This window comes from Doryrhamphus excisus, linkage group LG20 (genome assembly GCF_037039965.1).
Source record: "Doryrhamphus excisus strain RoL-2023G ecotype Guam linkage group LG20, RoL_Dexc_Guam_v1.1, whole genome shotgun sequence".
Taxonomy (NCBI): Eukaryota; Metazoa; Chordata; class Actinopteri; order Syngnathiformes; family Syngnathidae; genus Doryrhamphus; species Doryrhamphus excisus.
The window spans coordinates 13021861-13037774 of record NC_136376.1 but is presented as its reverse complement, the minus strand read 5'-3'; the positions used below and the strand labels follow the sequence as shown (position 1 = coordinate 13037774).

Genomic DNA, 15914 nt, shown 5'->3' with positions numbered 1-15914 from the left:
CTGTGGTCAAAGGTGGTAACTACATGTCATAATCGATAAATAAAAATGCCACCAATTCAATTTAACAGGCAGACTGTATCATAATAAAACAATAAAATTCTATAATTGAAAATTATAAAGAATTGTAAGTGAAACGATACACATTCAACGTATTAAATTGTGACGGTGGCAGTACCTATCAATTTTTACATGACATGCGGTTGCCAATTTCCCCCAGTAGGAGGCGGTGTAGAACACGGAAAAAAACATTGCCAATTTATAAGTGGAAATACAGTGCGAATGTGTTGTCCCGCTATTAGAGGTGTTGTATAGATACAAAACAGTGTCGTGTATACTCATTTATGTAAAAAGAATGTGTCTCGCTATATTGCCCAGGCTGCACTACAGCGTCTATTCACAGGCGCGATCCCACTACTGAGCGGTACGGGGGCTTTGACCTGCTCCGTTGCCGACCTGGGCCGGTGCACCCCTCCTTAGGCGACCTGGTAGTCCCGAGCTCCCTCGGGAGCACCATATCGGTACCGAACTTAGTGCGGACACCCGATCGACATAGTCCGCTGCAGCTCAGAACTCCTGAGCTCAAACGATCCGCCAGCCTAAGCCTCCCAGTAGCTTGGATTACAGGCGCGCGCCACCGCACCCGGCAATTCACTACACTTCCACTAATGCTTTTGTCTTGTATCATAGTGACGTCACCGGGTAGTATGGCGACCTCTTGTGGTTTTACAAAGTATTCCCCGTTGGAGGGTGTTACAGTCACCCAATGATAACATTATGTAGATACACACATTATACAGTCATCTGAGGAATATTTCTTTTGCAGAAAAACATACACTTTCATGTCTACGTTTAAAGCAGTAGCTCTCAATTACTTTCATGACAGAAATGTTTTTACCCTCCCTCCAGTTTGAAATTCTATTGAGAAACTGATTTTATTTTTTATAACGATTTATTTTGCGGTACTGTACAGCCTGAAGTTGAAAGCGAAACCAGGAAAATGTAAAAAAAAATGGAGAGCTGTGAAGAATAGAAATCAGTCCATTCTTTTGCAGTTAAAGTCTCGTTATATCGATATTCTCGGGAGTCGGAAAAAATACCGATATAACCGGACTATCCATATATCCGATCCTGCCCCGAACTGCATTAAAAGTGGGTGGATCTTTGATATGGCATGTAATTTTCTCCTTGAGTTCATGCATTGCGTATCTAGCATGCTTTTGTACTACAATAAATTTTGTACTACAGTAAATAAAAATAAACTTACGCCGTAGTGATAGGTTACCGGGACATAATTCACCCCGGAACTATCGATAGGGAAGGTGTTGCCACCCGGAGGGGTAGGCGCGGGGATGGGGGTTTTCCGCTTCCTGTTGTGGCTTTCATGTCTTTCATGCCTTTACGTAGCAAGAGAGTGCAAGTTAATGTTGGCAAGAAAAATAAAGTTTTCTCCCAAATTTGACACTCCGCTACCAGAGGGGAGAATACATTGGACTTGGTTTACACAAACATCAAGAAAGCACTCAAAGCAGTCCCCCGCCCCCACCTTGGCTCCTCAGACCATCTCTCTGTTATGCTAATTCCTGCATACCAGACCCTGCTCACCAGAGGAAAGCCTGCTGTGAAGAAGGTGAGGGTGTGGCCAGAGGGAGCTATGTCTGCACTGCAAGACTGTTTTGAGTGCACCGAATGGGACATGTTCAGAGAGGGTGCAGCAGAAAACCAGCAGACCAACCTGGGAAAGTATGCTGCATCTGTAACAGGCTACATATAGTAGCAGGCATGTATTTGTCCAGCTATGTGGGGCGGGTTGAGCATGACCTGTGAACCAGGAAGTGCGTGAATCGGTGTGTGTGCTGTGCTCTGGTGGTGGAGGTGTGAAAAATAAAGTTGACTGGAAGCAGCCGTTGGCCGTGTTCTTTTTGGTATTGAAATCCTTAAGCAAAGATTGATTTAAGCTGCTTTTGTATCGATATAAGCAGACCAAATTGGCTGGCGGGAGATGAAAAGGGCATCGTAGTAACCGGATTATCATAATAACCGGGTATCGTACTAACGGAACTAATTATATCATAAAAGACTAGAAATTTGCCGGGAAATGAAAATAGTATCGTAATAAGAAGTAATTCGTTATAACCGATATCGATATAACAAGACTTTACTGTATTTTAATGACAGACGCTTGATAATGGTCAACTTTCTTTTAATTCCAGCAACAGTTTTATGAGGAACGACCATGCAACATTTTGAAGAACACACCACAGCAAACAAAAACACCTACGTCCCTGAATGCACACCAGATGTCATACAATTTATGAGCTCATTTTCTGGTGACGGAGAAACTATTCAACATCGAACACACAGCAGGATTTTCTTCTTTGGTTGGGACGAATGATGAATGAGGCAAATTTATACCAAAAGTACTGAACACAATACCCTTCAAGGCACCTCCCCCATTGATGAGGAGAGAATCCCACTATAATGCAATAAAAATATAGATTATTTATTTTGACTTAAGTTACACCAGTACTGTAACTAATTGGACAAAACAATGACCTGGGAAGTCTTTCTTTGCTTTCATTATGGTCCTTTCAACCACCTTTTCAGCTACAACAGGGCGGAATAATACTGAATGCAAGAACGGAATTGTATTTTCTCAGTCACAGGATCCTTGGACGCAGAGTGTCGTCTATGAATAATCATCATAGAATTTAGGAGTGAGGTGCCCTTTAAATACATCACACAATGTATTACTTTGAGTCAGTTACCCTTCATTCTTTACAATAAACACAAAGACACACAATATAAATAAACTGTCCTTTGACCTATGACACCAACAAAAGAAAACTTGAGAAGCAAACATCACACACAACATATACTGCAAGGGAATTCTAGAGAGATACAATTGAAGAAATCAACAAGGTAACATGCAGCATCTGCCAGCCTCTCTAGTATGACATCCATATGTATGATATCCATAAGTACTAGTCACTACAGTGTTTCCCACAGGGCTGCCATCTATTTGTGGCAATAATGGGTTGGTGTGGGGTCTTTATGATGTAACTGTCTCATTTACATAATTGGCCTTGACACATTTGCATGTAATTATAATGGACGCTGTTGGAGAGAGACAAAAAGTGAGTGATACATGGACAACATAATGTTTAAAACTACTCATGAACTTTGTTGGTCGTTTACTCTAAATGTCACCAAAAAATCAGCGTGTCGGGATGAGGAAGGGGCAAATAACAGCTGCCTGTTGAGAATGATACATGCTTCCATTTCAGTGTCGCTGTTGTTTTTGTCTCTTGTTTCATTGATAATGCTTTTCGTCAAACAATAACATTTCATACTTTCTTCTGCGATCAGTAATGTGAGACGCGAATGTAAAACGCTGCCGCATCTTAACAAATCCACGAAATAGAAGACAAACTGCCGTGTTGAACTTGAACATACGTTTATACATTTAGCGCTCGAAACTTTAGAGTGCTATTGTGTATATAATAAGACTTTGGAGCCTAAGTCTCGTCACTAGATTTTTTTTCCAAAGAGTATCCCAGGAGGATTACTTGTTACTCGTTACAATGTTGTTAAGTCCGATCCCTCCTGCTACATCTTTTTCTCTGGCAGACTAGGTGCGTATGAGGTGTGTTAAAAAGCGAAATTACATCGACAGTCCCATTTGTCTGTTTATATGAGCACGTGCGATCAGCTAGCGCCAAATTGAGATGTAGCAGTCCATATGGGGAACACTGTACTACTTAAAGTAGTGAGCTAGTGATGTCTTTCAACAACAGAGGAACCTGTGTATAATGTATATACAGGATACAGTTGCAGCATTGACTTGTGTGAAGATGCAAACATTTACTCTGAGAAAAAAAAAACATCAATGTGACTTGGGGAGAACTGACGACAAGAAAAAGCTAGATCTTGGTCCTCATAGAGAGGTCAAAGGGCAGATTTGCTAAAATGTGGGCTTCCTAGTGTTGCGTTGTCAGCACTGTGACAAATGTTGATGGGTTATGGATGGATATGTAAGGCACTACAGTCTCATTTGGAGCGTCTCTACATCCTTCTGACATCCAACAAATCGATCATGGGAAGAACAGGAGGAATTCCTTCCATGTTTCAAGTGGACATATACATCCTCTGTAAGTCCTTGGATTCATTCATAGAGAGGCATGCATGAAAGACCAGGTAACAATCAATATTGTGGTTACAATTGACGTTTTTTGTTGCTCTCCCAGCAGTGCAGAGGGACGGGAATGATTTGCCATGCTTAAAGTCGAGTAAAAGGGCCCACGTGAAGCAGCCCTCTCAGTTTGGGTGAGGAACAAGCGTTACTGGTGAACAGGGAAGACGGAGAGGATGAATAAGGCGACGATGACGAGGAGTCACCACTATTGTTTAGAGTGAAGACGCTGGAAATGGCTACATCCACGATGCCTTGACACAGCTCAGGGTACAGCTTCCTAGAGGAGCGGCATGAAGACAAAAACAGTCAGTGAGCTGCCACAACGCAGCATAACCTTCATAATGACTCCATGGAGTTTAGAGCTGAAGAAGCAGACACCAAAAGAAAGCAAACAAAGGCTACAGAATATCGAACTGAAATGTCGCTACTGACTGTGCGCAGGCTGGTGCTCCGTTGATCTCAATGAGCCATACTTTGAACTTCTCGTCCACCATGAAGTCAAAGCCAAACAGCTGGAAACTCTGGTAGGACAGATGTTTGGTGCTGATGGCTGGTTCAATGCATGCCAGGCAGCTCCTGCAAAAAGCAACAATCGAGAAAAATACCACTGAAAATGATAACAGTAACAAACATCAACTGTCAGATCAAGACTGTTCACACTCCACACTGTGCTGCCTGAACAGCATGAGAACAATTGATGCAGTTTGTCGAAAATATGACATACAATGAAGCTTTATAGTTTTGCTATTAGCGATACATTCTTCACCCATTCATTTGATGCCGACTTTCACTTTAATGACACGTGAAACCCAAAATTGATTGACTCCTCTGTGCAAACATCAAATGACCTAACAATTTGTGTCATGAAAAGCCTCCAGCGCTTTCCACTCAATGTGGAAAGAGGAGATGCAAAGATGTTCGACTGCACAAAAATTGCAACAAGAAGGGAACCTTAGTCCGAATCATGCGGTTTTCGTACTTGTGTATGGCCTGTTATTAGTCAAAACAGATGCACATTTGAACAAATATTACACATTATTTGTCTAAATTAAGCATTTCAAGCATAAAAAGGGCTAAATGAATAAAAATCCAAAAATAAAACATTCAAAAGAAGCATTCAAAGACACGCACCAGACTTCATCGGAACAACAGACTCTTATTACAGGTTTGAAGTATTTCTCAAACCCTAATAAAAACATTCATTCATTCATTCATTTTCTACGGACGACATAATCCACGCTAAGCTAAAACTCAACTCTGAACGTCACTTCCTGTGATTAATCCAAACAAAAATCTTCAGAGTAATTGACAAATAAAAGAAGAGTTAGCTGCAGCCCTGGCAAAGAAAGCTACCTACTTGATGATTTGCTTGATCTGAGGTAATATGGTGGTTTCCAGGGTGACATTGTGAGTGTTGAGAAGGTACAGACGGAACTCATCGAAGAACATCTCGTTGCCTTCCTCATAGCGGCCGTAGTTCTGGGAGTGCTCCTTCTGGATGCAGTGGTTGGTTAGGTGGCTGGTCATATCCTGGAGGTCTGAGCTGTTGTACGGCTCTGAGGATGTCCGCAGCACACCTTCTCGGTATAAATAGATGTTGTAATGATGATCCACAAGGACCCAGCTCCTGGCAATAGCATATTATACACAATTGGTGCGCTTTACTCAAATATAAAAGTCATTGTTTTTCTGCAAGGCATGAATGACTCACCTGATGTCAAACTTACGATGTCCAGGTTCCAGAAGTAGAGGTTTCTCCAAGTACTTTTGAATGACATGAACTTGTCCCTGATTGTCAATGTACTCCAGCAGGTGGTTAGCATCATGCGATATCACAATACCAGCACCTGTTTGAAGAAAATATGGAATTGTAGACTGGTCGGTCACATCCTCAATGGAAGATCAAGGGAAGTATACCATATATGGATGTGATGGGATGTATATGTAGCATGAAAGTTTTTTTTATTGCTGTTTTATAACCAATAATAGTAACCCCAGTTATTCTACCTTTAGCTCCAGCTGATGACTTGGCAATCCACACTGTCCCCTCCCCGCTTTCTTTCTTGGAGTGATAGGAAGCCAAGAAAACTTCTCGTTCATCGGTCTTGGGATTGCTCTTCAGATGGCTGAGGCCGTTTGTGGCAGGAGCCACAGGAGTGTTGAGGATGGTGGGATAGATGATGTAAGATTCCGGAAACCAGTTGGAGGAGTCAGAGAGTTCTGGGCTAGTCTTTATAAGCCTGGTGATTTAAAGGTGGTTGAGACTTTTGAGCTGACACAATTTGCATAATTGAGTAGAAGAAGAACCTTTAAAAGAGACATGAGGGAAAATATGAGCTGATACCCACTTGACCAAGGATGCCTTCCTGCAAAGCTTGTCTGCCCCCCTGTAGTAATTCACCAGCTGCACCAGTCCTGGTTCATGACCTGTAAAAAATATTTCACAACAACCACTTGTACTAGTTAACATTTTGTACACAAAACCTCATCATTTAAATGTCGCAAGGGCGAGACGCTCTGCAGTCACTGCAGCTGTTTCAGCCGGAGTGGGTGAGTGGACACATGGTTTCTCTATGTTAAATAGAAGAAAAAAACATACTGTACCCAAACGTCCAAAGGGAAGCCTGTTCCTTTCACCAAGCATTAGATTGAATCTGGGGTTGTCTCTTTTCAGCCTCTTCCACTGCCCAGTAGACAAGAGGATTTTGGAAACTTCTGCATAAACGGTGCTGTTGTCGTCCCGGGTGACAAAAGTGTACATCTGCGTGGCCATTGTCCCACGGCGAATGGAATAGCGAGATAAGAATGGACTTCAAACTACTTTGTTGCTAGTGAGTTTCTTGTCTGGTTGGTAGAGCAGCACACAGTGTCCAATGTTATCTCCCCTGATCTGACCATGGTGTTGATAAGACGGTCATATCCAGTCCAAATATTCACTTCACATCCGAATTCGAGAAAAAGCAGTCATGTCGTCATTATGTTTTAGCAATCAAGGGTCAGAAATGGCTTATTATCTCAAAGCCATCGACCCAGCAGGGTGTGACTGGGACCCCGAGACTTGTCCGGTATGGGCCGACAAACTGTCCGCATCCGGTGTCTGGCTCAAAACGACCATGAGTAATTGTCTGAGTTCTGAGTTAATTCGCGATACAAAATTATTCTGCAAAATGTATTAAAACTAAACTTGACTAGCGAGTTATGCATGGACTACCAAAAACATAATGTTTATCTACTAACATGCGTTTCCATTTTCCTGAAGCGCAGCTGCTGTCTTCCATGAGCGAGAGCTTAATTCGCCATGCGTTGTGGTTAGTGTAGTTTTTCACGTGGGTATAGTCAGGATAATATGTATTGTTTGTTTTGTCAAATGTGACATGCACACTTAATACACGTTGTAATATACTTCACACAAACCTGACATGTATTTTTTATGATATTCGTGGTTGCCTAATTGGTACCAAGTTGACTTTTAACATCACACGGACTGTAATTCCCAGAATGCAAAGGGGACTAAATATGCATTAAACATGATAGCTTACGCAGTCGGGCCACCAGATGGCACTGCAGATTTCACTACGTGTTGGGTGTCATATGATCGAAACATACGTTTACCAGCGCTTTGGTAAGTTTGTATTGAGGCTGTATATTCACTTAACATTTATAAAATGCAAATCAAGCATGGTTATACCTGATACGATGTTTACATTGCTGGCAAGAGTTGAACCCCACCGAGGTTTGAGCCACGTTCCAATATTGTGGTTAACTTACTTGATTCCTGCTTAGTTCGATGTTGGATATAAAGTTTGTTCGCTATTTTACCTAATCAAATATAGTTACTTATATACTGGATTTCTAAACGGAATTATTTTTGTCAGTAATTAGTGAAGACTCTTTACTGCAAATGTTGAAAGACCGACACGGAACGCGACCGGAAGTTGTGCAGTGGTGGAGGAAGTAAGTAGTGGCGGCGGGAAGCAAGAAGTTTGGCAAACGTAAGCGCATTAATGTTTCCAAGTGTACGTTTCAAATGAGCCGTAGACTCGGTTTTAGTTAATATTTCGTCATAAAGTCGTGAGTTTAAAGCAGTACTTATGGGAGCTTTGTGTTGGCTGCCTGTCAGGTGTTTTTTTCGATTTACGTTGTGAAGAGACTGTGAGAGATGGTTTGATTTTCATGGTCTTATTGTGCTACACTGTCGCATACGGATTAGTATTGTGTAAGACAGTTATGGACCTTAAAGCAGATTTTTCATTCTGTGTAGAGGAGTGTAACTGTATGCCATAATTGCGGATGAGATCATATAAACTACTTAGCAATATTGTAAACAGCTTTAATGATTTTTCCAATACGAAGCAACACCAATAAAACGTGCTTATGGCATACAGAGATATTGAAGGATGCAGGGCCCTTCTTTGATACTTTTGGCGCTCACATGGATAAAAATGCAATTTACATCAAAGCACTGACATCGAAACACATTGGTGTTGGTGACAAAGCAAATGAGTGGACTATAGAAATAATATATATATATATATATATATATAATCAAAAGTATATATTGTTGAGTGCCAAAGACAAGCTGCGGGGAAAAATGGCCCGCAAGCATCACTTTTGTACAGACCCAGTTTCCAGTGTTTCTTTTTAGGAACAAATTTTAGTGCAATAGTAATAATCTAAGGGTGGGCGAACTTTGCATTGAGTTAATAAAATTGGCTGGGGGGCTAGACTTTCTATGATACACACACACTAGCTTGAACTTATACTTCTACCAGTCCACCTGGAACTGTTTGTCTTATTTTATCTATGAAAGTGACATACAATAGTCTACAGTATATGTGCTTGTGTCCCTGTCGTCAGGAGAACATCACACCACATCAAATAACAACTTTGAAGAGCGTGTGAACGTCCCACCTTTTTGACAGGGCAGTGGGTAAGTTAAGTTGTGTGTCACATATTTACTTGTGTTTGTTTTTGGCACCATGGGTGACATGGTTGTCTGGATCGCTGCATGTGAAAGGCTGCTTAAACCATGAAAAGGTTCTCTCATATTGACTGACTACCTTTTGGGGACTTGAACCTTGTAAGCTCTGGCTTCTACTTGGTACAGTCGCTACCCATGACTGCACTGTATTTGTTTATCAAGTATATGCCTGACACCAGGAATACTTGCTGTTTGTTCCTTGTTTTTGATGTGTACCGAGTGGAACATTGGTACGCGTCTATAGGGAATCGAATGTTCCGTACTGGTTGGTAAAATCTGGTTGCAAATAGATGTACTGTTACACCCTTTCCGTGTATTGTTCATTGTCATTGATACTTTTACAGTATGTGTTTGTAAAATCATTGCATTATAGCCACAGGTAATGAAGGGTTTTGCTGAAGTGATGCATTTTTAATGACATTTGCCCCCACTTCTTCACCAGGCTGGAACAGCCCAGGCATGAGTGGCGCACACCTGGATGAATGGCAGAGGAGGTCCTTTGACATTTCGTCTGGCAACTGTACACCTGAACAGACGGCTGATGCTTACCGGGCCCACATCCTCTCCATTCAGTATGCATGGGCAAGTTCCCACCTCTCAGATGCCGCCATGAGCAGCCTGTTCAGGACCTATTCAGAGCGCTATGCTGCAGTGCTGGACTCTGATGACCCCCGCACAGGGCTTAACAACTATGCGGAGAGCGCGCTGCATCTGGCTCGTAATCAGAAAAACCACAGTACCAAATGGGAGTCGTCCCTCACCAAGGAGAGCGTGCTGGAGTTGCCCTGCGTGCAGAAGATGATTCAAGCAGGGGGAGGGGGGGGAAGCTCCCTAGTGGCCATAGCAGATGTTGGCATATCTGTTGGACAAGAGAGCAGCAGCGGGACCAGTTCCTTGCCTGCTTCTTCTTTTGCTGCAGGCAGGTCAGAGGGCACCTCCCGCAGACTAATTTGGCCACCACAGCCTAAAGTCGAGGTTAATAATACAGCCAGTGTTGCTGTGCATAGGCCAGAACCATCTGAGGGAATATCGGATAATTTCTACTCATCTTCCCATCCAAGTTCCAAAGGTCAGCCTTTGTTTAGGCATCCTTCCTCAGGTCCTCAGAGCAATACGGGCCCTGCAGGCAGCAGCTATCAACCCTGCTTTTTCCCTAACTCCAATCCACCTAAGCGGAAGAATTTTTACAACACCGATGCGGCTGATAATGGCAGGGGGGCACAAGCAGTGGCTGACCAAAGACCTGGAAGTACCTTCAAATCTGCCCGTGAGCAGCTAGTTGTGAATCAACATAGGAAAAATTCCCATCAACCACAAAGAGGAGTGACTTCCACCATGGCAGCAACCGTGAAGAAATCTCTGGGCGCTCAAAGACCTCGAGGGGCTTTTTCTAAATTTGTGTCACCTATGCCGCGACAGGAAGAGGATGATGGTGGAGCGAGAGCCAACTCAAACCAGGAACCTCAGATTTTGGATGAACGTCTTAAAAACTTTGAGCCAAAGATAGTGGAGTTGATCATGAGTGAGATTATGGACCACGGGCCTCCTGTGGTGTGGGAAGACATAGCAGGCCTGGAGTTTGCGAAGACCACCATAAAGGAGATAGTTGTTTGGCCCATGTTGCGACCTGACATCTTTACAGGCCTCAGGGGTCCACCTAAGGGTATCCTGTTGTTTGGACCCCCGGGGACCGGGAAGACGTTGATCGGCAAATGCATCGCTTGCCAGTCAGGTGCCACCTTCTTCAGCATCAGTGCGTCGTCGCTCACATCCAAGTGGGTGGGTGAGGGGGAAAAAATGGTGCGAGCGCTGTTCGCCATCGCCCGCTGTCACCAGCCTGCTGTGATTTTCATTGACGAGATTGACTCGCTGTTGTCCCAGCGCACAGATGGGGAGCATGACTCATCACGCAGGATCAAGACGGAGTTTCTGGTTCAGCTGGATGGTGCCGCCACAGCCGCCGAGGACCGCATCCTGGTGGTGGGGGCAACCAACCGACCCCAAGAGATAGATGAGGCAGCCCGCCGACGCCTGGCAAAGAGGCTGTACATCCCCCTTCCCGAATGCTCCGCCCGGCAGCAGATAGTCACCAACCTCATGGCTCGAGAGAAGAATTGTCTGAGAATGGAGGAGCTGGAAAGCATTGTGTCAGCCACAGAGGGCTTCTCTGGGGCTGACATGACTCAGCTGTGTCGGGAGGCGGCTCTGGGGCCCATTCGCAACATTCAGCTACATGACATAGCGACCATAACACCAGACCAGGTCAGGCCAATCCTCTATGCTGACTTCCAAGATGCTCTGAAGACTGTGCGGCCAAGTGTGTCGTCAAAGGACTTGGAGCTTTACAAGGACTGGAATAAGACATTTGGATGTGGTCGGTGATGGCTTTATGAAGTGTTACATTTTCTTTCTGTGGTACTTCAAACTAATATTGTTGAGTTCAAGTGTTTCTGGAATGAAATCAAATGTTTCCAGCCGAGACGTGTGAATTGATTGGTTTCTTTTATCTGGTGAGCCAATTGTTCAGCAAGTTTATCTGCAGTGTAGTGTGTCAAGGGATACATGTGCCAAGTAACATGCTCCACAAGCTGTGTTAATCATGTCCACGGAAATTGGGTAACTGAGTATCCTAAAAACCGGCCTATTGCATTCCTCTCTTCCTGTTCTTGATGAAGACAGCAGTGGACAAAACAGGAAAACCAGTTACTGCAACACATCCTCGTGAGCAAATGTTCCAGAGTGTCTCCAGCGGAACTGTTAAATGGGGAAGTTAGTTGGATTTATTTAGATAATTAAATAACAGGGTGAAACTATGCTTTTATTGCCTGCTAAAATAATGAAAGAGAAAGGCATACAAAAAAGGTGCCATATAAGACCTTTTTTGTTTGTTTTTTTCTGGTGCCGAGCCAGGCTGTGTTAGCATATGTCCACTATGAAATAAGCTTGCATAGTGATGGCATGTTGTGTTAGCCTACATCTCTCCCATCTCTCCTAACCAACATGTAATCAGCACGGGGACAGTAAATTCTTAGGATGTATTATTAAATCAGTTGTCCTTCCCTCATTTACCAGATTTGACAACAAATGAGTCAGCCGCAGCCCCGTCTAACCATCACCTTACCCTTCCCTCTCCCAGTGAAGAAGGTGAGCAACACTGTGTTCAATGACATGCCTCTTTGCCTCTAGTATCATTGCAGGGAGTTTGTGGGGATTACAAAAAAATGAAAAAATACTTTTGTGGTGATAGAAATGCTAATTAGTTTTCCACATAATTCCTTTTCAATCATATTTTCATGTTGGCAAAACATGGAATTTGAAATTTTACAGTTAAAATGACCGACTGTAAAAGATGGCCTTCAGTACATTTCTTCTATTCTGTGCAGATAACGGCTGCCAATCCTAAGAAAGTGATGATGACCACAGTTTGATGAAGGGGTTGGAGCTTAGAGCCACACTGGCCACACGCATGCCACTCGGGAAGGGGACAATTATCGAGTGCACACACATGAAATGAAATTGTCATGCAATATTAATGAAATGATCTTTGCAAATCTGGAAGACCATGAAAAAAGACTTTCATTTATTTTTCATCTTTTTGTCAAGTCCCTCATAAATATTTCAGACTTGTATGGCTGGCCGCTGTGTTTAAACTTTGTTGGTTTAGCCAGCAGCCAAAGTGGTCACACAACCCCCCAGTGGGCATCGCTGGGACTCCACACAGCTGGACTGGGACAGATGCACAGAATTCCTCTGGCACCACCCGGGATCCACTGAGTATGGACTCCAAATGTGACATATGGTGTTAGCTTGTTTCTTAATTTCTGCTGTGACCGTGCTGCAGTCACAAGCATAAACATACCAATAAGACACATCACAAGATTATATTTGAATATTACAAGAATCTTGTTTCAGCAACTATTTGTATAATAGTAACAAAATAGCACTCACACATATAAACATGATAATTGTTACATTGAGCCCTTGTTTACTGCAGTTAATGAGTTCTTGACCCAATGAGTGAATTTCCATGAAGTGGAAATCGTTGTTTATAAATCGAGCATAGAAAACCCGTTTACTACCTTCTAAATGGGGGTTTTAACATTACTAGAGCCCTGATCAATTCTTGTGCTTGTGTGTCTCATCAAACATTACAGTACAAGCAGTGCAGTGCAATATTAACAGTATTATACTCTGAATGTGTCTGAATGCCATATTTGTGTTTTGGTTTATCTAGCCATTTTTTATGCTTGAAAATGTTTAATTTGGGGGGAAATACGTTAGATTTGCTTATATTTCCTACTAAAAGGCCGCATTCAACCACAAAACATCTTATTTATTAATATATAAATATGGATATATTTAGTATATTAATAATGTATGTAATGTTAATACATAAAAAACATAACATAGTGAAGCCATGAAATTCAAAGTGTGACTGCTATGACTTACTATTACTACTTACGACTTACTTACTGTTGCTATGACTGCTATTCATTGGCTGGGAACAATACGCAGGAGTAGAATTTACTGCATTGCAAGCAAATTCAACCGTTTTCATCCCATCACGTAGGTCACATTATACGGTATGTTGTTATTCCCTAATTTTAACAATATTAAGATAATAGCTAACTAGTCACATACTCAGTGGTTCCCAACCACTGTGCCACGGTACATTTGTATGCAGTTAGACATCATCATCATCTGTGCCATGGGAAATTGTTCAATTTCACCTAATTGGTGAGAAAATTCACATTTATTGACTGCAAATACTTTGTCATTGTTCATCCATGTAACTATGCCAGCGACAGAACAACAAAACGGTCCTCCACTAGATGGCAGAAAGTACACAACTAACCACTTGTTGCAAGTCATACAACACGATACGTCCTGGCAAGGTAGGAGATAGATATGTGCCTTGTGGTGTAAAATATGTAGCCTGCAAGGTACTAACTCATTAAAGGCAAGAGTTTTTGGCCAAATGCTTTGTGACCCTCAAAGACAACCGTAGTCAGGTATACAGTCCTCAGGGAACTACTGACCTGTAAGCTAGTGAACAACACTTTTGACTTATGAGTAAAGGGCATATAAATACAGTGACTTAAACCTGAAACCTTTTTTTTTTACTGAATAGTCTACTTTGCGTGTAGGGCACAAATGTGTCATCCTGTCAGAGTTTGCAGTGTCGACATTAATGTCTTCTGTCCCTTTCCATTAATGGCACAATGCCGTGTGAGTGAAACCCCCAAACAAGCGTGTTTACACTGTATGATCCTGCAACGTGTGGATTTGCTGAAGTCTGATGATTAAAGCAGATGTAAGGAATATATCTGGAAAGTATATGGTGTAATTGTTACAATAGTAAATACCAATGCACAGTTGTAGAGGTGTTAAATAACAAAATATGATTGGTACGAGGAAAAGGGATCCATGGATGCTCTGTGAGGATCAGATAAAAATGTTCAATTTCATGATTTTGCACCAAATTGAATTACTTTGACTCACTTCAAAGTGTGTACAGTCCTACCATACCACTTTATGGTTTCAATTTTGTTTTACTAATTGATAAATCATGCTGTTTAGGTTTTGAACACACCCCGATATTGGTTTAAACATATGCATATTGAAGAAAATTGTATGTATTTTTACCCAATTTAAGCATTTTGAAATAGAAATGGCTAAATGAAGTAAAAATACAAACATAAGGCATTTAGCAGACACTCAAAAATGCTGTGAATGATATAGCCCCCCGAGGGAACATCTTTATAGCAACGAGCGTGAGTCTTATTTATGTTTTAAATGGCTATTTTTTGTTTTGTGTCTACTACAGTAAAGTCTCGTTATATCGATATTGTCGGGAGTCGGACAAAATATCGATATAACCGGACTGTCGATATATCCGATCCTGCGCCGAACTGCATTAAAAGTGGGCAATAATGCACTCGACATTGTTCTATAGTATAGAACAATGTCGAGCAGCTTAAATCAATCTTAGCTTAAGGATTTCAATACCAAAAAAGAACACGGCGAACGGCTGCTTCCAGTCAACTTTATTTTTCACACTTCCACCACCAGAGCCCAGCACACACACAGATTCCCGCACTTCCTGGTTCACAGGTCATGCTCAACCCGCCCGACATAGCTGGCCAAACACATGCCTGCAACAGAAGAACCAACTGCGTTTGTGGTTTCTCTCGTGTACACACGAGAGAAACCACGAACGCCAGCATGTACATATGAAAAACAGTGATTATTGCAAGCGATAAAAAGATATCTGAATACAACACAATTAAATACATGTATTTGTACGCTTGTGTCTTCGTTGGAATAGGTGTGTATGCTATGTCAGTTGGTTCTTCTGTTGCAGGCATGTGTTTGGCCAGCTATGTGGGGCGGGTTGAGCATGACCTGTGAACCAGGAAGTGCGGGAATCGGTGTGTGTGCTGCGCTCTAGTGGTGGAAGTGTGAAAAATAAAGTTGACTGGAAGCAGCCGTTCGCCGTGTCCTTTTTTGGTATTGAAATCCGTAAGCAAAGATTGATTTAAGCTGCTTTTGTATCGATATAAGCAGACCAAATTGGCTGGCGGGAGATGAAAAGGGCATCGTAGTAACCGGATTATCATAATAACGGGTATCGTACTAACGGAACTAATTATATCATAAAAGACTAGAAATTTGCCGGGAAATGAAAATAGTATCGTAATAAGCAGTAATTCGTTATAACCGATATCGATATAATGAGAC

The 15914-nt window shown here is 42.3% G+C and overlaps 2 protein-coding genes across 3 annotated transcripts; one reads left to right on the top strand and one right to left on the bottom strand.

Moving 5' to 3' along the window:
* Positions 1-2192: 2192 nt before the first annotated feature.
* On the bottom strand, positions 2193-8161 carry ttl (tubulin tyrosine ligase). The gene is made up of 7 exons (XM_058058011.2): positions 6797-8161; positions 6541-6619; positions 6200-6432; positions 5904-6039; positions 5550-5819; positions 4625-4768; positions 2193-4469 (listed from the first exon to the last, which is right to left on the bottom strand). Exons 1-7 carry the CDS (start codon positions 6963-6965, stop codon positions 4277-4279), a joined length of 1224 nt encoding a protein of 407 aa, XP_057913994.2. The 5' UTR covers positions 6966-8161; the 3' UTR covers positions 2193-4276.
* Positions 8076-13569, top strand: fignl1 (fidgetin-like 1). Of its 2 annotated transcripts, XR_013625059.1 has the most exons (4): positions 8076-8184; positions 9050-9122; positions 9616-12317; positions 12557-13566. XR_013625059.1 is itself a non-coding variant. In XM_078787167.1 (3 exons), exon 3 carries the CDS (start codon positions 9633-9635, stop codon positions 11553-11555), a length of 1923 nt encoding a protein of 640 aa, XP_078643293.1. In that variant the 5' UTR covers positions 8076-8184; positions 9050-9122; positions 9616-9632; the 3' UTR covers positions 11556-13569. The 2 variants fall into 2 exon arrangements, 1 of the variants encoding a protein (XP_078643293.1); XM_078787167.1 differs by having other exon boundaries at positions 9616-13569.
* The last annotated feature ends 2345 nt before the right edge of the window (positions 13570-15914 follow it).